Source organism: Colletotrichum scovillei, assembly GCF_011075155.1.
Source record: "Colletotrichum scovillei strain TJNH1 chromosome Unknown Contig00006, whole genome shotgun sequence".
Classification (NCBI taxonomy): domain Eukaryota; kingdom Fungi; phylum Ascomycota; class Sordariomycetes; order Glomerellales; family Glomerellaceae; genus Colletotrichum; species Colletotrichum scovillei.
The window spans coordinates 2357728-2378753 of record NW_023336264.1 but is presented as its reverse complement, the minus strand read 5'-3'; the positions used below and the strand labels follow the sequence as shown (position 1 = coordinate 2378753).

At 51.6% G+C, this 21026-nt stretch overlaps 6 protein-coding genes across 6 annotated transcripts; 3 read left to right on the top strand and 3 right to left on the bottom strand.

Moving 5' to 3' along the window:
- Window positions 1-15: 15 nt before the first annotated feature.
- HER10_EVM0005519 (carboxyl transferase) lies at window positions 16-2126 on the top strand. The gene is made up of 3 exons (XM_035475133.1): window positions 16-643; window positions 704-1745; window positions 1798-2126. Exons 1-3 carry the CDS (start codon window positions 93-95, stop codon window positions 1918-1920), a joined length of 1716 nt encoding a protein of 571 aa, XP_035332639.1. The 5' UTR covers window positions 16-92; the 3' UTR covers window positions 1921-2126.
- A 1107-nt stretch (window positions 2127-3233) lies between these two features.
- On the top strand, window positions 3234-4598 carry HER10_EVM0007044 (NUDIX domain-containing protein). The gene has a single exon (XM_035476611.1). The coding sequence runs from the start codon at window positions 3803-3805 to the stop codon at window positions 4397-4399; it is 597 nt and encodes a 198-aa protein (XP_035332830.1). The 5' UTR covers window positions 3234-3802; the 3' UTR covers window positions 4400-4598.
- A 991-nt stretch (window positions 4599-5589) lies between these two features.
- On the top strand, window positions 5590-7100 carry HER10_EVM0000783 (dienelactone hydrolase). Its single transcript, XM_035470551.1, has 3 exons — window positions 5590-6141; window positions 6211-6527; window positions 6578-7100. The coding sequence occupies exons 1-3, from the start codon at window positions 5799-5801 to the stop codon at window positions 6905-6907; spliced, it is 990 nt and encodes a 329-aa protein (XP_035332084.1). The 5' UTR covers window positions 5590-5798; the 3' UTR covers window positions 6908-7100.
- Window positions 7101-7592: 492 nt separating this feature from the next.
- Window positions 7593-11831, bottom strand: HER10_EVM0010368 (uncharacterized protein; the record flags this gene model as incomplete). Its single annotated transcript, XM_035479831.1, has 5 exons — window positions 11605-11831; window positions 11237-11539; window positions 10367-11182; window positions 8493-10306; window positions 7593-8389 (listed from the first exon to the last, which is right to left on the bottom strand). Exons 1-5 carry the CDS (start codon window positions 11715-11717, stop codon window positions 7593-7595), a joined length of 3843 nt encoding a protein of 1280 aa, XP_035333234.1. The 5' UTR covers window positions 11718-11831.
- A 1498-nt stretch (window positions 11832-13329) lies between these two features.
- Window positions 13330-14554, bottom strand: HER10_EVM0013148 (uncharacterized protein; the record flags this gene model as incomplete). The annotated part of the gene is made up of 2 exons (XM_035482515.1): window positions 13673-14554; window positions 13330-13371 (listed from the first exon to the last, which is right to left on the bottom strand). The coding sequence occupies exons 1-2, from the start codon at window positions 14411-14413 to the stop codon at window positions 13330-13332; spliced, it is 783 nt and encodes a 260-aa protein (XP_035333594.1). The 5' UTR covers window positions 14414-14554.
- A 652-nt stretch (window positions 14555-15206) lies between these two features.
- HER10_EVM0005823 (WD repeat domain-containing protein mip1) lies at window positions 15207-20538 on the bottom strand. Its single transcript, XM_035475427.1, has 3 exons — window positions 19821-20538; window positions 15727-19370; window positions 15207-15667 (listed from the first exon to the last, which is right to left on the bottom strand). Exons 1-3 carry the CDS (start codon window positions 20373-20375, stop codon window positions 15448-15450), a joined length of 4419 nt encoding a protein of 1472 aa, XP_035332686.1. The 5' UTR covers window positions 20376-20538; the 3' UTR covers window positions 15207-15447.
- Between the last annotated feature and the right edge of the window lie 488 nt (window positions 20539-21026).

Below are 21026 nucleotides of genomic sequence, written 5' to 3'. Positions count from 1 at the left end.
TCTTCAAGGGCTTCGTCGGCACATGGAATGCTCCTCCTTCATACTCTCAAACTGCCGTACCCTTGGGATCTTCCTTTGTAAACGTCCAAAACATGTCTTTCTCACGGTCATCGAGGGATGTGCTGCTTCTGTCGCGTCAATTGACCCGGCCGGGGTTCAGGGCACCCCGCCTCCCGCGATCCGCCCGTACCGTTGCGACCTTTACGCCGCCGCACCAGGCGAGCGCCATCTCCCGAATCCAGACCAATGTCGATCCAACGTCCGAAGAGTATAAGGAGAATGAGAAGCACATGGGGGAGGTGATGAAGAAGATGCAGGACTTGACACGCAAGGTGCACTTGGGTGGCTCAGCAAAGGCGAGGGAAAAGCACCTGGCGAGGAAGAAGATGCTGCCGCGCGACCGAGTCACTGCATTGATCGACCCTGGCACAACCTTCTTGGAGCTGTCGCCGCTGGCCGCCCATGAGCTTTACCCTGAGGCTGATGTTCCCGCGGGAGGCATCATTACGGGTGTCGGCGTCGTCGAGGGCGTTACGTGTGTGATCGTGGCCAACGATAGCACAGTAAAGGGCGGAACGTACTACCCAATTACCGTCAAGAAGCATTTGAGAGCACAAGCCGTGGCTCAGGAGAACAAGCTGCCGTAGGAACCCCATGACTTACACGCCTCGGCCAAATCTTACTAAGACTGACGATGACACAGTTGTATCTACATGGTCGATAGCGGCGGTGCCAACCTCCCACACCAGGCGGACGTGTTTCCGGATCGCGACCACTTTGGGCGCATCTTCTACAACCAAGCAAGGATGAGCTCCATGGGGATTCCCCAGATTTCAGTCGTAATGGGTCCGTGCACTGCGGGTGGTGCTTATGTACCGGCAATGAGCGACGAGAGCATCATTGTTGAGAACCAGGGCCACATTTTCCTCGCTGGTCCACCGCTAGTCAAGGCTGCCACTGGCGAGGTGATCAGTGCGGAGGAGTTGGGCGGCGGCAAGATGCACTCCTCTGTCTCCGGAGTAACAGACTACTTGGCAGTCAACGATGCCCATGCTATTACACTTGCGAGACGGAGCATCAGCAACCTGAATTGGCCTACAAAATCACCTTCAACAGCGGCACCCGTGAAGGATTATGCTGAGCCTCTATACTCGCCAGACGAGCTTCTAGGTATCGCCAGTACCAACCTCCGAAAGCCCCTGCCCATCAAGGAGGTTATTGCTCGCATTGTCGACGGCTCCGAATTCTCCGAGTTCAAGCGCGACTTCGGTTCAACCTTGGTCACCGGATTTGCTCATATTCATGGCTACAAGGTTGGTATTGTGGCCAACGATGGAATTTTATTTGCCGAATCTTCTGTGAAGGGCGCACACTTCATTGAGCTGTGTGCTCAACGAGGAATTCCGCTAGTCTTCCTCCAGAACATCTCCGGCTTCATGGTCGGCTCCGCCGCCGAGCGTGGTGGCATCGCCAAGCATGGCGCAAAGCTTGTCACTGCTGTTGCATGCGCCGATGTTCCCAAGTTTACCGTCGTTGTCGGAGGTAGCTATGGTGCCGGCAACTACGGCATGTGTGGGCGAGCTTACAGCCCCCGTTTCCTGTGGATGTGGCCGAACTCACGTATTGGTGTCATGGGCGGTGAGCAGCTGGCTGCTGTTATGGAGACTGTTGGCAAGGCCGATCCCGAGTTAAAGGAGAGGATAGAACGGGAAAGCGACGCAACGTACTCGTCGGCCAGATTATGGGTCAGTCATTACCACTTACACGTCATACACTTTTTGCTAACCATGCTCATAGGACGACGGCATTATTCCTCCCCAGCACACCCGTCAATATTTGGGCCTAGGCCTTAGAGCAGCCATGTCAGGCCGGAACGAAGTCAAGGCTGGTGATACCAAGTTTGGCGTGTTCCGAATGTAAAGAAGGTAGATTTTGGTCATTTAGAAAAGGGAGCGCAAAACAAGCCATTTACTATTATTTCATTCTGAAAATCGACAGCCCTCTATACAGTGTGCCCTAAGTTTGGCGATATGCGCGGTAGCAGTTGGTAAGTATTCTTCATCATTCATCCGCTTTAGAGCAAGAACGTATGATTACCGATGACCGATTGGCGATAAAAAGACCACAAACGAGCCATCAAGCCCCATCTCACTTGCAATAGCTTACGTTTTATTAAGTGCCTGAGCTGGTTGACGAGGTTCCAGGTTCATCCGGGTGCCTTGCATGCATTCCCGCCGTTGCACTCAACGGCGTAGTGGAGAACTTTATTCGGGGCCCTGAAGATGGCAGTTTGACAGACGGTGAAATTTCCCACTCATATTCGCAAAACTCGCATCTTTCACGAAAGGAAACTCTCCGACCGGAGCAGACTGCCAAACAGAGACGGATTTGGCAGCATACGGAGAAGGTTTCTGCAACAGATCGGGAAAGAGCCAATCGCGCGGAGCTCTCTCCGGAGACCCACCGGCCAAACCCTTGCCGAACGCCGGCGGTGAAAGCCCCGGACGTGTTGCACAGCCAGCCTTGGGTTCTTCCCCTTTCCGTTGCCTCTTCAACCCATCACTCACATATCCCCATGCCTACGCATTTCATGACACCTCTCCACAAGTCTTGCAGATCAATCGTCAGCAAAAACGAACGTGGCCACAGCTACAGCCGTCCACGTGCTCATATTTGTGTGACGTTTACAACGGGTCTTGAGTGTTCTACACGAGACGTGCTGATCAATTTCTTTCAGAAGCTTTTTCCATCGCGTGTTCTACTGGCTTCGAGAAGCACGAAAGTACCTGACATAACCGGATAGGGTCTGGCCGAGGTTGAAGTATGGAATAGATGGTGTTATGGTGACACGCGACTAAACCTGCCCGGCCAAAAAAGAGTCTCCGGCCACGGCAGCAAGGAGCCGATCTCATTCGCTTGTTAGTTTCAAGCCGAATATCTCACCACCCGGCCAGAGATGACTGATCATATTTCCTTCCGTTTCTTCTCACCCACGTGGTGTGCATCGTGCCTCTCTTATTCCCAAACAAGGCACCCTTCACTTTTACCTTCTCTCCCAGGGCAGACCGCGATTTGTGGGCAACCCATGCGGTACACTCACACCCCAGTCTCACCGATCGCCAACCCATGCTTCACCGGTATGCGCTCACCGGGCTAGGCCCTGCAGTTTGTTCTTTTTCAATCTCTTTTTCTGTTTTCTTTAGGGCTACTAGTACGGATATGGGACCCGGATAGTGGGGTGAGTGTCTTGATGCCGGCTGCGGCGGGCGCAGCAGGATTGCCTTTCTGGCACCCTTTCGAAGGCGGTCTCTTTTCTTGCTTGTTTGTCAATGTCTCTGTCTCAAGCCTTGGCTCGGAGACGGCGATGTGCTACTGCATGAAGCAGAACCGGTCAGTGAAAAAAGATGTTGGATGGTCCCCGGAGGCTTGGAAGAGACGTCGACGCCGAGAGGCTGGATGGAGGCAGACCGATAGCTCGAGTGAGCCTTCTTGCCAGCAGGCTCTCGTGATACGGTTCACCGCCATAAGATCAAGGGCGGGTATATGAAGAGGGAAGCCCTAGTCGGTGAATTGGCTCGATTTGGTTTCGTTCGACCCAGACTAAAGGCAGTTGCCGAGGAGAGTTCTTTGTTCTAGAACCAAGCCATTCCAAAACCAGACAGCTTCATCTCTTTTCAGGCCGAGGATACATATCACCAGCTACCTTCATTCATCATTCTCTCACTATCAATTTGTCTCTCACTTTAGCTCAAATCATATCAACCCCTCTCATAGCCTATTCATCCCTCCAAGTTGGAACAAAATGGCACCCTCTGCTTTACCCGAAGAGCCCCAGATGTACGCATCAAGCATCTCAGAAATGGCGCGCGGCCGCAAGTTCTACCCTTCAAACAAGTTCATCATCAGCTGCGGCACAGTCACAATCGACATGCGGGCACGGCGCGTGCTGCTGATATACAACAAGAGACACGCAATCTACCAGATGCCCAAGGGACGGAAAGACATTGGCGAAGACCTTCTCGCAGCGGCGTTGCGCGAAACACGCGAGGAGACGGGCGTTACGGTGAAGCCCGTCACCTTGAGACTCAGCACAAGAGCTACGCCTGCGGGTGGACCCTCTGGTGCCCCGGAGGTGTCTGAGGAGATCACTGACACGGAACCGATTGCTGTGTGTCACTACCCTGATCCGGCTACCGGTGCTATGAAGATGGTGTTTTACTTTGTTGCAGAAGGGAATTGTGATCTTAGACCCGAGGGTTGGACGGGAGAGGACAGAGTCAAGTTTGACGTGAGCTGGGTCGATGTTGATGAAGCCGCGGACAAGTTGGCTTTCAAGGAGGATGGCATGGTCGTCACCAAGGCTCTGGAGGATTTGAGAAAATCGGGGTATGATATCTGATTTTGGGGGGCGCTTCATTGGATCAGGAAAAGTTGGGCGTTGGCCATTTCAAAACGGGAGGCAGGATTTGCGTGGGGTAATTTGACTTGAGCACGACGCGCAGGCATACGGTGTTGGCATTGTCGGGATCCTCTACTTTCTACGGGTTTGGGGAAAAGTCAAGAAGACAATGGAACTAGGCCAAATTGTTCACAGGAAGCAGTTTTCAATTGAAGTCTGTTTGTTCTGGCCACTTTGGTGAATCTCAGCAAATTAGCCTGGTGAGCCCATGAGAGCTACCAACCCAATGTCTGGAGGTTCACCCCGAGGGCTTCCCGACTCATTGTCTGCGAAAAAGAAAAGATGTAAGTGGGAAAAAAAAAGAGAAAACATGAGGAAACGGCATCACGGCCGCGGACCAACTCCCGAACATAGCAGGAGTCTGACAGCTTGGCGGTGACAGGGGCTTCCCATCCATCTCGGATGCATTATCCAAGCCTCCCCGGCGACATACTTGACCCCAACTTGCGATCGATTCATGGGAAGAAAGTTCAATCTGACAAACCAGAACGCTGGGTCTTGCAGGGCGGGGTGGACGGCGGTGGATGCAGGGCTGCGGCGGTCCAGCCCACCGCTGCCCGCGGCCGCTTCCCTGCCGTCAAGACATCTGATGGAATAGAAATGTGCAGTTGAGAATCGTTGAGAATTATTTGGTTCAATTGCATTTCAGCCCGTTTGATGATTGGTTTACTGTCACTTCACCGCGTATATGTCTCGTCGTGCCGTCCCTTGGCGTCTCTCGGTTTCATGAGTACGATTCATTCACCGTAATGGAATCGAGGAAAGACAGAAGGAATAGAGACAACATGGTTGACCGAGAAGGTTTAGATGACTAGCTGCATGAAGCCATGCTTTAGCGAGTCTTTCTTGACTAGCAGGCGCAATTGGTGTCTCGGGTCGACCGTGACTGCCGAAGCCGGCCGGTCGAACTCGGGACCGGCGCCGGCATTCATCGACTAGTGGGGCCGATCATACCCACCCTTGGCGGGGTCGACCCTTTTGCCGAATTGATTCTCATTGAAGCAAGTGGTGACATCACCCCCACGAAACCCCCCCTCCCACTTGGGAGAGTCCCAAGCTCCTGATGGGGCCCTCGTTGCTACCCCTCCATGGAGACAATCGAGGGACCGCGGCTTCCCCCCTCTCTTGCCAATCGCGAACAACGAAATCGTCCAAACAGAAGGGGGGCGCAGAAAGCTTCCGTTAGCTTCGTCTGTACTGTAAACGTCAGCGAAACGGAGGAGCTCTTAACCCCGCCAAAACGCAGCTTAATCCGTCATTGACTCTCCACTTCGAGGAGCCCGCACCCGTAACGTACATATTATTACCTCCACTTGACGTTTGAAGCATAATAAATCCAATGTCTTCCCACACTGCCAAAGCCGCGCGCTCCGCTTCCCAAGCTTTATCTAGATCGTCGTCCCTGATTCCCAAACAACCTCACTCCCCCACCCCTGCGATAGCTTCCCGACCAACAACTACAACAACAACACCAAAGAGCTTTGCGACTTGCTGCAGCTCAATTACCACATCGAAACCCCTTACACAGCAGATTCACAAGTCGTTCTCGACACAAGCCGCCAAGATGTCGACTATGCCCGCTCAGCACGGTCACAGCGAGGGATGCTGCAACATCCCTCCTGTCGTTTCCAAGGGCTACGATGCCAAGGGCAGCTACGAAGAGATTGGAGGAAAGAAGACTTGTAAGTCAATTCCAAGGCCCTAATCTACCTAGCCAAAGCGTCACAATGCTAACTCAATTACCACTACAGACGTCACCGGTCCCGCCGATGCAAAGAAGGCCATCGTCGTCACTTTCGATATCTTTGGATTCTTCCCCCAGACGCTCCAGGGAGCCGATATCCTGGCCACCAGCGGCGCTGAGAAGTACCGCGTCTTCATCCCGGACTGGTTCGCTGGCGAGCCATGCCCCATCGAGTGGTTCCCTCCCGACACCGAGGAGAAGCAGAAGAACCTCGGCGGTTTCTTCCAGAAGTTCCCGCCTCCCAAGATTGCCGAGCAGACCCCCGAGTACGTCAAGGCCATTCAGTCAAAGTACTCGTCCATTGAGTCTTTTGCTACCATTGGCGTAAGTGTTGCTCCATACAGAGTAATTGAGTAAACGCTAACAAATTGCAGTACTGCTGGGGCGGCAAGGTCGTTTCACTCGTGACCTCGGGTGACAAGAACCCCTTCAAGGTCGCCGCCGAGGTCCATCCCGCCATGGTCGAGCCTGAGGATGCCAAGGGCATCAAGATTCCACTTATTATGCTCGCTTCCAAGGACGAGCCCGAGGAGGATGTCAAGAAGTTCGAGGCCAACCTCAACGTGACTAAGCACGTTGAGACATTCAAGGACCAGATTCACGGATGGATGGCCGCTCGTTCTGACTTGGAGGACTCCAGAGTCAAGGAAGAATACACCCGCGGCTACAAGACAGTCCTTGAGTTCTTTGGAAAGAACTTCTAAGATTGCGTGTAGATGGTAACAATAACGAATGAAGAACGAACTATAATGAAAGCACATCTCTGTGTACTGCCCATCCTGAGTCTGCTATATGTTTGCTAATTGGCCGTATCGTTTGCGTTTGAACGGACACCGATTTTACCAGCTTAGTTGTCTAGTTATTTTGACTACAAGTCAATGCAAACTAGCCACCGCACCTAGTATTTAATACAATTAGCCATTTAAATATCATACTTACATCAATGATTGCGCCTAGCTGATAATAGTAGAAATGAAACGTTCCTCATGCATAGTCAATGTTGTTTGAACGAAATTGTTGACTACGACTGATAAAATCATCAGTATACTGAGCATTAGAGTGTAAAGCGGTTCCCATGCTGACTTATAGATGTACAGGTCATTGTTCATACACAGGCCAGCAGGGCAAGGTCTTTTCAGCCGGTACGAAGCTCAATAAATTGCGTATGTAAATGGAGGGAAGAACTCAGTGGGTGTAGCCCACGATTTCTCCGTCCGTTTTCCAATGACCCTCTTCTGCCCTCTTGTTCCAACAACAATAGCTGGCACTGGCATGTCGTCAAGTTAAACATGCATCATTAGTAGACCAAACGTTCTCAATGAACAAAACTGATTTGAAAACCTTTTTGTCATAGCGAAATGACTCCGCGGAGAAGAGGGAATTGCAGCCTCACAGCAGCTGGCCTTGGTGGTAGGACCAGGTCTCTGTGTTTCTGAAGAATCTCCAGGAAGTCTTCGACAGAATCTCTACGTTGCTACATTCATTGTGTCCCCAGACAGCGCCATGCTCTTTGAGTAACATAAACGTCCACAGATCCCCCTTTCTGGCCGCGGTCATCATTGGGACTTCCCCATTGAATACCCCATTGACGTCCACGACCTTTCGAGCAATCAGAAGCCTTGCAAAGCGTCCATCGCCAACCTCGATAGCGTCCTGCAACGCTTGTTGACTATTGCTGCAGTTCTTGTCAGCTCCAGGATAATCCAATATGAGTTGCGTAACCTGTCTGCGCTTCCATGATGAGCCACGGTCCATTGCGTGCCACAAGGCCGTTCTGCCGTCGTCGTCCTTCAGATTCAAATCGAGATCAGTTGACTCAAGAAGCATCTCCAAGTCCTGCAACTGCCCTGATTTGGCGGCGTAATGTAGCAAGGTCCGGCCCTTTGCGTCCTTTGAGCCCATGTCGAATCCGTATTGTTGGAATAGATGGACCACTTCCAAGTCGAAGCTAACCTGAGCGTGGACCCACACGAGGTTGCTGTGGCCAGCACCCGTGTTGGCGCCGTGCGCCAGAAGCGTCTCAATGATACTTCTTCTATCTGAGCTGCACAAGGCTGCGCAAGCGCAATCCAGCGGCGTCCTGCCATTGTCATCAGGCGCATCAATCTCGGAACCCCTCGCGATAAGAAGCTGCACAGCTTGCAGATTTGAATGACTCGCAGCCCATGATAGTGGGTTTCGCCTTTCTGTATCCGCAGTCTTGATATTAGCATCCCGTTGTGCCTGGTCCAGAAGAAACTACAAGAGCCCTAAGTCGGCTGGCAGCGGCTCGTACTGGAAGAAACTAACCATTAGACGCTCGATATTCTATGTCGATGTCCATCTCTAAGAAGACTTCAAGTGTCGGGATGTTGCCATTGACGATGGCCCAGTACATGGGCGTTCGACCATTCGAGTCTTGAGCTCTGACGTCCGCTCCTTTCTCCACGAAGAGTCGAAGAAGTGAAGCATCTCCTATCTGTGCGAGCATTGATACGGGACTTCGGCCGTCTGAATTTCGCTTATTCAAGTCATAGTCCTGAACTTCAATGGTCGCCCCATGCTTCATGAGACTTGAAAGCGCCACCCAATTGTTCGTCTTGACGGCCAATGATACGGGAGTCTCTCCGTATTCATCCCTGATATCGACCGAAGCCCCAAGGCCTAGAAGATTCCAGACTGTTAAGTTCAATCCCAAGAAGACAGCTTGTGCGAGAGGAGTCCTTCCCATAGGATCACGCGCATTGACAGGTGCCTTCATGCTCAGAAGTAGTCCTAGAGCTTCCGCGAACCCCGTGTCATACGATGAGATCTCTGTCAGGTTAGGATACTCTCCCAAGACATGAGGTAATTGTCCCGTATGCTTCAAACAGTCTGCCAGCAGTTCGAACAGCCGCGGTATCCATCCGAGTCGGCTCCTTTCATCCAGACCCGAGGCTATGATATGAAGGACTGCCCTCCAACCGGGCTCGGTCAAGAAGGGTTGTCGAGGTGGACTTTTGGGCACAAAAACAGCCTCCCTGGTTCTTATTGGCTCTGATCTCTGGAACACGTTGTGAGTAGACCAAGGGTTTCGGAAAATCAACGCGTGATCATCCGGCTTAAGTTCACTGTCGAATCTTCTCTTGGCGTAGAAGTCAACGAGCGCCTCAAGAGTTGCGCTGTGTGTCTCTTCTAGCGCCGCTCGTATAGATAGTCGAACAGTGCGGGATGAGATTCTGCCATGCAAAGGCCGAGGGAGTGCTGCGCTCTGAACGACGTCGCCGTCGAGCAAAAGTTTTACTACGTCTGTCTGATTCCCAAACGCAGCCCACCATAGGCTTGTATTGTCACTGTTATCGGCCAAGTCTCCTTCATCTTCTTGAAGGCTGTTTGTCTCAAATAGTTGGATTATTCCAAGGTACGCTGCGACATGTGCTGGCGTAAGAGGGACGCGCGGAGCCTCACGTAACTTACAGAGAACTGAAAGTGATCTGTCACGCATGACTTGATTTCGCAGAAATCTCACAACTTCTGGAGGCATGGTGGAGCATGCCCGAGCGTGATCTCCCCAGTGTATGGCTGCATAGTCGAAGAACGAAGCCGGCTCGGGTTCCATCCGATCCAAATACCAACCGGACGGACCAAAAGACTTACTGTCGTCATAGTAGACATTCTCGAAAGAGAGATAGCCAACGCATGTCTTCGCTATCTGCGACTCAAGTTCAGGGAAGAATTGATGCCTTTTCTCTTCGAAATACTCTTGTGTTGTCTGGTGCACAAGTCGCACCACGCCACTTTTTTCACTGACCGTGATCAGTCCGGCACATACCGAAATCATAGTTTCGGCTGGCGTGATGTTGTCTTGGTCTATTTCTGCCTCGTCTTCTTCGATGGCAAGGGCATGCTGCAGCTCTACGACTTTTAGAGGTCTCCTTGCGCCAGTAATCCAAGAGAGAATGTTTAGCGCAAGCTCGATACGCTCAGAGGACTGAGACTCGATACGTTTCATGGCCTCGTCGTATACAATTGAGTAGACGTTTCCCTTCCCATCGGTTGCCCCAAAGGCTTTGAGTGCCTTCTTGAGCTCCTTTGGGTTCAGCTTATTGGACCAAGCATCTATCAGGAGTCTTGCCAACAAGAACCTGTCTGCGTTAGCACTACTTCAACTATGTGAGACGCTGAAGGATCGACTTGAAACTTACATGCCGTTCACTTTTCTCGCGATGATGCCTTTGATTTCATTCTGTAGATCGAGGTTGCCACGGACAAAGCTCTGCATAGAGGCTATTCGGCCTGAAACGTATTTGAGTACGTCATCCTCACTGGCTCTAATTTCTAGAGGGATAAAATCTTTTAGTTCCTTTAGCTGAAGGATCTCTGGAATATTTCTGGTGGTTGCAAAAATATTGATTTGGTATCTTTGTTGTAGCCGCAGGATCTCTTGAAGAAATTCTTGTCGAGCGTTTCTATCACACTCATCCAAAGCGTCAACGACAATGAACACTCTTTCATAGCAAGAAGATATAGTCTGGAGCAGATCAATGGTCTCCTGAGTAGATCTTAAGGTTTTGAGCCTCTGGTGTGTGTCGTAGAGCGTCTCAAGACTTCGAGGGAAAGGGGAGCAGGATTGCGCTAGTTGCTTCGCCAGACTGGATAAGAGATCGTGGCAAGTTTGGCGTTCAGTGTCCTTGTAATTACAATAAATGTAGGCTATCCCGACCCTCGGTTCATCGCGGAATCGGTGTATCAAATGGTCTGTGACGACGGAAGTCATGATGGTCTTGCCGGCTCCTGGCATACCACGGCACAGCAGGGTGTGGCCTTTGTTTGATGCCCATTCGAATTCCTTGGACTCTAGTAGCCAGGATGCTGTTTCAGGATGCCTTTTGGAGAAGTAATCTCGTTGCTGTGATGAATAGTTGGATGGCGTCAGCCACTCCAGAATTTCTTGTTGACGTTTGCTGACTTGCTCATGGTGCATCAAAACCACCACTTGCTTTGTGCTTTGGGTGGCTCGACTGTAGACCTTCGTCAGCCGCCGTGCCAACGGGGGTGCGCTTACGAATACTGACCTATCTGATGCGTTCTTGAGGGTATTCAGGAGTGCAATTTTGACGGAGAGGCTTGATTGAATGCCGTTGATCACTTTTGGGTCGAGCTGTAATCGCTGAAGGTACTGCAAAAGCTTCAGCTTGTCCCATCTTCTCTTTTCGAGAGGCTTGTTGAGTTCCTTGCAATCGTCCAAGATCTGTTTCAATCTCTTGAGGTCCGTGTAGGAACCTTCGATGATCTCCCCCAGAATTTGTTGCTCCTTGTCATTAAGATGCTGCTGCGGGTGGCAGGCTTCCTCGAGAAGTGGTTCGATGATCTCCACGCTAGCGCTGACTGTCAGTCAATACTTCTCTGACGGATGCACGATTTGAAAATGCCGAGAGCATACTTCTGGACTAATGAGACAAATAGCTCTGGCGCCTCAGAAAATCTGTCGTGACAGTGTCTCAACTTGTCTGTGACAGCGATAAAATCGCCAACGCCAAACCCGAAACTCATCATAGACGGAGTTACCCGCAGGCTTTCATAGGCACATGAACGCGGAGACAATCAAAGAATGAGGGTCACAGAGAGGTCGAGGGAGAAACTGGGAAATGAAAGAAAAAGATGTTACTGGGAAAATTCTTACCCACTTGATCGGGCGTAAAATTGTGCTGCGACCGCACATGCAGGCTATGCAGTGGTTACACTTCTCTCCACCAGAGATGGAAAACAAGATTGCCCTGCCTGAACTACATATTAATGTGGCTACGTAGGCATGTGAGGCTGTGCCAGACAGGCTGCAGCAAGTTGTTGGGCATCGACACACTCACCCCTGCCTAGTGATTTCTACTCAGCTGAATGCGAGGCCTTGGGTATTGTGCCTGTCTGTACGGACGACGACCAACAGATTGCTTATGATCCACATGCTACCAACCGAATCTTGATTCCAACTCAACTGTGAAGTCAAGCACGTTGCTATTTCATAACGCCTGGACAAGGTAAGCACCTATTTTGAAAGGTATCAAATTTCGAGAAAGACGAAGAAGAAAAAAGAATTCACGAAATAGGCGATAACGGGCATGTGTTGCTCTAGAGGAAATTGAGATTGCATATCACTCAGTTTTCTTATTAATTTAAACCTTGGTAGTCTCTTGCGACAAAGGAGACAAGGCAATTTAATTGGGGAGATGTTACTTAGCATCATTGCATCACGTTGGTTGCTTGAAGATAGTCATCTGCGTACCAATTACATAGTCTTTTAGTAAGTGTTTCATGTTTTTGATGAACGTGAACCAGAAAATTCCTTTTTCAACCCAGTTAGTTGAACGGTATTCGGACAGACTTCAAAGACCTTGATCGGATTTTACTTGAGATTAAGGATGCTCGTTTCTATAGCAGGGATGAGCTCCAAGGCGTGGAAAATGAGCCTGTAAGAAAAGGAGTGATAGCTACTCGGGCATTTGAAGCACAAGTCCTCCTTGGGAAACTCCATTCAAGTGTGCAGCTCTTGCGCAAATTATTCAGGCATACCTCGAAGAGGATCATCACGCGTAGCAGAAGTTCACGAGGTAGCGTCTTTCATCAAGTTGTTTGAAGAAAGGGCAAACAGTGCTTTCCCACCTCTCTGGCACGGATATTACACGATGTACAGGTAGCGTACCAAAACAATTTCAACTTCCACGGCTTCTAACCGGCCAGCATCAATACACGCTGATTCATCTGCGATAGTTGTCCCTCATTTCCGAATCACTGTCGTAACTCGGGTTTTGACGGTAAGGTCTCGTACTATCTGCACCGTGATCCCCCTGGACAAAGTAGCAAGAAAGAAACCGTTTCATTGCAGCGTGTGGTTAAGGTCAACTAATTTCCGATAAGCTTCTACACCATGGGGTTTAACCCAAGCAAGCATCTCTTCCATATAGTCCTGATCAAGACTCGCCCTCAAACTTGTACCAGAAATTTCAGGCTGTGGCCAGTGACGGGCGAAACATACGCTTGCGTTTGTCGCAACGTCTGATATGTGAAAGGCGGCATTTGTCTCAGGCGTTCATCAGAATATTGAGATATCACGGGAGGGGATGCTGAGACGTCTGGGTCAGTCCGACGCCCACGTCTGCTCTTCATCTGCGAATCATTTCCGCCTACGCTTGTACCACTTGTAACCAGACTCAGTCTATAATACGAGCATAGCACCACCGCCCTTCAACCCATCTTCTCCTCCGCCTCGGAGAAACAACCTCAAACCCCTTCCCCTGAACCACCGTGATCCCAGCTCCATACTTCAACAACACCCCAAGCGCCCCAACATCCTTCTCCCCCAAAGCATACGAAACAGCAGTCCGTCCCCTCCCATCCCGACGATTCACATCTCCATCCCCCCGACCACAAAGAAACTCCACCAGATCCGCAGTCCCAGCCGCAGCAGCAAGATGCAGCAACCCCCTCCCCTCCCCATCAACATCCTCAACTCTCACCCTCGCATCCTCAAGAAGCACAAACAAAGTATCCGTATCAGGCACAAAGATCCGACCAGACTTGATCCACGCGCAGAGGGCATACCACACCGGCGCCCGAAGCTCCCCGTCTTTGAGGTTCACGTCTATACCCGGGACCGCCATCAACAAGCGAGCCATTGCCGGGTCCGTCGTTTCCGCGGCGTATGATATCGCCGTTCGACCGCTCGCGTCGGATAGGTTGACGTCGGCTTTGTGGTCGAGGAGTAACTTGACTGTGTCCATGTTTCCGCGTCGGGCGTGTTCGCAGAGGGGGAGGGTTCCTTGAGCGGATAACGTGCTTGGGTTCGCGCCCTGTTGGAGAAGATCCCGTGTTTCACTCAAGGATTTCTCATCGGTGATTTCGTGTAGTTTTCTGTCCAGGTCGGTTTCTGCTCTTGAAGCGTTCACGGGGATAGGTTCTTGCTTCACTGGGTCTGGATCTTGTGTATTGAGAGACACTTCGGTCGTGGCGTTACCGACGTCGACCCATCCCTGGTCGATAGCTTCACGAGGCTTCGGATCCATCAAAATCCCCTTATTGAGTTCGCCGGGGCCAGAAGATGTGTGATTGTCGACAAGTTCCTGGAGCTGTCGGTTCAAGATGGCATCTACACCGGAACCGTACACCTCAGGCTTCACCGCGGGAGCAACCTCAGCCAACTCGCGCCGTCGCGCCTCCGTTTCTCGAATTTCGGACCTGGTATTGATCTCACGAACCATCGTCGGTGCTGAAAAAGGGAAGACAGAAAAGTCAGACAAATTAAGTGCAGATTTCATCTAAACTTGAAGAATCTACCAGAGACATACCTGCTACTCGGCGAGCTATTTCACTCCAGCTTGAATATATGCGCTCGTTATAAGACGTCTGGGAAAGACGAAGGAAACAAAAATCACTAGATGACACTCCTCAGCGTCGTCAGCACGGCTTTTGTTGAGCCGACAGAAAACGCCAGCCTCGCCAATACCCGACACGCCCACACTTACACCCAAGAAAAGCCAACCCACGGGACGGACGCATACGCACCAGCCTATCACAAGGCAACCAAGACCAACCCGACTCTCTAACCCTTTTGCAACCCCCCTGAAGCCTTGCAATTCGCCCATCCATTGCGCCCCAGAGTGCCGATCTCACTGGTGTAAATGGTGGTTACACACCAGGCAGCTATGTGAACTTGTTCCTGCGCCACAAGGTCACGCGCGGGGGAAGGTATATGTGAGGGGAGCACATCGCCCAGCTTTCGGCTACTAGGTTAGGTACTGTATAACTCGCACGGAAGACTCTCTCCTCGACCAGCAGATTGGTGGTCTTGGAGTGTGCTCAAAATTACAGCTCTCCCTTCAAGTCGTGTGGGTATAATCGTTCTCGTACCCGACTTCTGATAAGATTGACGTAGCCATCCTCGTGTAATCTGGTCCTTGCTTCAATGTCACGTTTAAGTCCAAACAATGTATGAATCTGGAGGCAATTTTCATTTTCTTTCATACATCAATTGGCTTTCGAAACGGCCAACCTCACCCATTAGCTAAGTTATCTCATGCAACCATCTGTCTGCCGTTGTCGCATAACGCGACCAAATCAAACGCCAAAACCTCGCCAGTCCCTGGTATGCTGCCGTCCCGGAATGAGAAGAAGTGAGAAAAAGAAGATAGTTACACAAGCAGCAAAGAAACCCTCCTATGCTCAAGATGTGAGGAAAAAGAAAAGAAAAGAAAACCAAACCACAAGTCCGAGGTCACATCCGCCGGCTTGTCAACTAGGCAACCAGGGATTGGGGCTCGGACTTCTCGCAAGTAAAGAGGTTGACGTGGTAGTCTCCACGAGCAGCGCAAGCCAAGATCGGCTTGTGCGGGTGGAAGGCAGTTGCTGCGATGGGAGAGCCCCTGTTCTGCTGAAGGAAGCTCGAATACGGTTCGACACGGGACAACTCTTGACCGTCGAAGTTGAAAACCTTCACGGCATGTGCAGATGTACCACTGCAACGGAATGTTAGTTTCAATACCGCAATATTAAGAGGGCCAGGATGATAACTTACACAGCAAACACCGGCAGATGTTCATGCGTGCTGGCTGTTCGAAGCGTGTCTCGAGTTGTTTGGTAAACGTGGAGAGGTCGATCCATGCGAATATCCCACAATTTGACCTTTCCGTTTCTACTTGCGCTGAGCAGTTCTCGTTGTCCGCCGCGCTGCAAATGAACGCTCTTGATCCATTGCCTATCCGTTTCGTCCTTCCACTTCTTGATCATGGAGTCCTGGGGTCTGATGCGGGTGTCGAAAACGCGGACAGCGCCGTCGCCGAACCCTGCCACAACTGTGTGACCGGTCATTTGGTCAGATGTCAAGGACGTGACGCAGGAACCAGACCGGGCGGGAATGTCAATGACGCATTTTTCAGCGCCAGCAGACCACACCCGAATGACACGCACATCACCAGCCACAAGTACGCGGCCGAGCGACTGCTGCCAGTCGAACACCATACCGGAGTTGACGTTACTGGGCACCATGTGTGTAAGTGCTCGCCAAGACGAGGCCAGGTTGATGGATTTGTCGGAATCGTAGTTTTGGTAGATTCGGAGGACTCCGTCCGACGAACCAGTCATCAGGAATGCCTGGTCGTCCTCATTGATGAACTTCATGTCACTAATCCTTGACCCTTCAGGATTTCCGTTGGAAAATTTGCTCAGCCGTGCATGCTTCTTCCAATCCCAAACGCACACCGTATTGCCATCGTCTGCAACCGCGAGCTGGTCTTCAAACTGGTGAAATGTGAGTTTGGCAGGTTGCGAGCCATTGTTGGTGATGCCCAACTGATTGTTCCACTTATGGCTACCGGCGAACTGCTTGAGTGGTTGCGTTTCTGTCAAGATGAAGTCGTTCCGGGATCTTCTCCAGAGCCGTTCGTTATACTCAGTGCTGCCAGGCTCGTCCGACTCGCTCGGCTTCATCTGAGGCTCGCAGAAGTACTCAATAGACCACTCTAGGAAAGAACTTTGCAGTGGCATGGCTGGTGCTTCGCCCAGCTTACGATCCTCAAATCCAGTGGAGACAGGCTCTTTGGCAATGTGATAGTTGGCATGGATAGCCGTTGGATCGCTCTGTTCTGGTGGCGCTTCAGCAAGCTCAGGGGCCTTGATCTTCTGGGAGCCAACCCTATGCAGACCGGGCGATGGTGCGGGAGAAGAGTAATTCGGCTTTTCGCTGGCATCGGCCTTTCCATCATTGCCAAATAGCGGCAGCTGGAAAAGCAAGCTTGCCGTGCGACGCAACAGGCCAGGAGATGGCAGTGGTGGAGTAGCCAAAGAGTTGGAAACGCCAATCGCATTACTTCTTTGGCTCAAGTGCAAGTGATTCTTTGTCGACGCACGCTTTGCCCTCTTTCGGATGTCATCGATGAGGCTCTGTGCATGCTCACCAACCGGTGAAGCCATCACAGCTTGGTGGACATGGTCCACAATTACTGTAGCGTCACGCTGAACCTCAGGATGAGGATCAACATTGAGCATCAGAGCGTGCTTCCAGCAGGCTGAGAAGACGGTATTGTGAGCAAAACCGTGAACGTTGGGCTTGATGGTGCCATCTGCATTTCTGTTCTCTTTCCGTGCATAATGCAGGCCCATCTTGTGATCCATGCCATCCTGGCCAGGAGGGAACAGGAGGTATTCCCTTTCTTCTTGAAGCTGTTCATAGGCGGCGACAATGAACTTGCTCTCAAAGCGAAGAATAAACCGTGACAGGAAGACAAGGAACTCGCGACGGACCATTGGACTTCCGTCGTTGGCCATGTCTAGAAGTGTCCAGGCGATGGATTCTTCGATGCGAGCGACCTCATCCGTCAGGTCGATGATGCCCAGGAATGTAGTCATGGAATACACCATGGCAGCTCTGACTTCAGGCACAGGATCCTTTGTCAGAAACGACAATTTGGCCGGCGCATTCTCTCGAATGCCACGCCATTTGGCCTCTGGAAGTTCTTGCCACAGCTGACTGATGCATAAACACGACCACTGACGCAGGAGCGGATTCTCTTGATTCTGCAGGTGCATTAAGCAGTAGGTCATTATGTCGGTTTGGTTGCACACATGCTGCCCTGGCTTGTAGTCCTTGCAGAGCATCGATAGAATGAAAGCGCACATCGCCTTATGCTCAGCTTCGTTAACGACTGGCAAACCCTCGGATGGCTTCAAAATCTGGGCAAAGTAGTTGTATCCGCTGTCCTTGATAAGGTCTTGCTGGCATGAAATATCCACAGCCAGAATGCGGGTCCAAATGAAGATCATGACCGGCTTCAGCTCTGCGGCAGCGGACTGCAACAACTTGAGGACATATGGGAAGATGCCTATGCTCAGGGCAAGCTGGACTGCCCATGGGCCTAAGTCGAGGAATCTTCCGAGCAAGATGAGCGCTCTGACTCTGTGCTGTTGGCTCAGCAGAACTTGCAGTACCACTGGAAGCTGCTCAGGGGGCCTCTGAGAAAGTGCATCTCCACGGGTCAGGTAAACGTCGAATGCTGTCAGCTGTTCGGTGAAAAAGGTTGAGTTCTGGTACTCGTACTCGAGACCTTCGTTCTCCTTTCTCTCCAGCATAGGCAGTTGGGCTAGTGCCATATCCACGGCCAAGTCCCAGCTTGCCCACAATGGGTGCTGCCGGGTCTCAGGGAGCTCAGGAAAAGACTGCGGATGGCACCCATAGACAGACATGATTCTCTGGGCCAGGAGAAAGTTGCGGAAGAGAGCGGCCACCATGAGATCCTGCCTGAAAAACTTTCGGAACAGGTGTCGGGGCAGCGTAGTCCAAGCGATAGTATCCGTGATGGCTGTGAAGATCCAGTTCAACTCGCCGAGTGGCGTTCTTCTCTCCTGTAGCCTACCGGGCAGCTTCTTGGCGCGCTCTGGGGTAAGATTCGTCTTGAGGGGGTTTTGAAGAACGAAGAACCAGAGAGCCATCTCGATAGGGGTAGTGAGACATGCCGTGAATAGATCGGCTGGGAGGAGAGGGTTGGTAGGGAGATTCTCCTTGACACCGCAGGCGGCTAAGTGGATATAGGGCTGAAACACGGTCTTCTCGTAGTTGGGATCTCTCGCGGCAGCTTCATCCTCTTCTTGATCGTGCTTCTCGACAAATCTGTGGTAGTTGTTGAGGATGTTGCCGGCTTCGGAACAGTCCCAGACGTAAATCGTAGGGGCGTGAAGCCACTGTTGAAGATCGTAGAGCGACACTGGGATGTACTGAGTGTAATTCTTATTAAAAACCCAGATCTCGCCACTGGCAGTGGGCTTCGGCACGCCGTGGCCATTGTAATGAAGAAGAACCCGCTCATCCTTTGCGTTTCTACGCAGGGACTGACAGAACTTCTTCGTCTCTTCCACCGACGGATCGAGGTACTGCTTATATCTTGTGCGTATAGCCAGTGTCTCATACTGCGCCTGGAGGGCTTTGCCAATGTTCTCGAGGGCCTTCTGAGGTGGCGGTGTTGTAGGGTCTGTCCATGCTTCCAGTTTGGCGCCCGGGTTCGTCTTAAGCTGGTCGGGAGGCTCGACTGAAATATTAAGGCAGACGGCCAGCGCAGCGGATACTGTCTTGAGTCTATCTCGCATGCGCCAATCCTGCAGCTTGTGTAATGTCGCCTTGGGCTTGCCGGTTGTCTCGTGTCGCTTGTCGGTCCAATACATGTACCAATTCTGGAGAAAGGAGTCAGCACGGCTCAAGATGCGAGTTGAAACCAACGAGTCCCAATGTCGCAAAGAAGCGATGTTATCGCACTCGGGCTCGTCTGGTTCCAAGACTGCCAATACGGTTGCCGGCCCCATCCACCCGGGAGACTGCATCGTCTGAAATGTCTAGATGGGCGTGGAATGTAGATTCAAGCCCTGGATACGGTCATGCCCCGCGTTGCCCCTCTGGACTGGATTCCGGGCAACAGTGTCCCAGCATGGCGTGCAAGCCAAAAGAGCAGAGCACCAAGTCTCCTTTCTTTGCGCGACGCGCGCCGATAGGAGACCGTGGTTAGGCCAGTCCGGCTGGACAGCGCCGCCACAAGGCCGCCAAGTGGGGAGGCGCAGAGCTTGGGGTGGGAAAAGGAAGAAGGGGACAAAGTGTAGATGGAGAAGGCGAGAGAATTTGTAACTCACATTTGCTATTTGGGCCAGGATTTCCGGCGACTCGTGATATTCATCGAAGCCATGTCTGGCGCCCCAATGAGGAATGTCTTCTTCAGAGTGATCAACCTCCTCAGGGCGGCTGACTCCAAATTCGCTCTTGGATCGCATAAGCAGCGGCTTCACGGATGGCCGCTTCGGTCGATCTGAATCCGATTGTTCGCCGGTGGAGAAGCCAGCGGACAGATTCTGTTTATTACCAGGGGCACTTGAAGGGCGTCTTGCATTGCTGTCATCGTGGCTCGTGGATCGTTGAAGTGCTAGAGGGGGAGCAGCACCGCCAAATGGTGAGGGTTGGGTTGTCGCATCGGGGAAGGCGGAGGATCCGTTAGGACCCTGAGTTTGCGGCATGTTGTTGGGACTTCCATTAACTCCGAGAAGCGCCGTGCTGTTTGTCCTCCGCGATATGCTGGCGTAATGTCGAGGTTGAGAACTTGAGGGTGTGGGTTTGGAGGAGCTCGACTGTCGAAGGTGACTGGCGGGCGAGGGGCGAGGATGGGTCTGATCTTGCGCAGCGGCAGCCGTCATCTTGACGGTGACACTGTTGTCGAAATTCGAATTTGGCACGCAAACCACCTATGAATCGATTACCGCGACGACATGTCGGTCGTGAGGCGTCGGGTAGGATGAGGTGGATGAAGATATTGGACAGGCGATTGCGTCGGTGACGCGAATTTGGAGTTTTTGGAGAGGTTGACGGGAGTGACAGGTCAGGTCGGGTCAGGTTGGCAGCGCAGCGCAGCGGCTAACACCCGACTTCAGCTAAGCGTGGCAGGCAGTGGAGGTACACAAGGTGAGGTGCGGTAGAGGTGCACCAGCCAAAATTTAGGAATGGTACCTTGGGCTGAGGTCAGCTTCGACCACCAGCCTATCAGGTGTCGGGAACAATCACCTGCCTTCTGCTTCGCTCGCTCCGAAAGCTTCTTCCGATGTTCCGATAGAAGTATTCCTAAAATTCACCTGTTTCTAAGGTACCTACAATGTCTTTTGATATATTCACTTGATGCTTCTAGTTAAGAGACAAGTGATGATGAGCATGTCTTAGGTACTCAGGATCAATGGTTCATCTTATGTCCAAATTGTACTCGGGTCACATGGAGATACCTTAAGGCATGCTGCTTTACCTTATGTACTGTAAATGCATGGAGATGGCAAAACGAATCAGAAATGATGGACGGG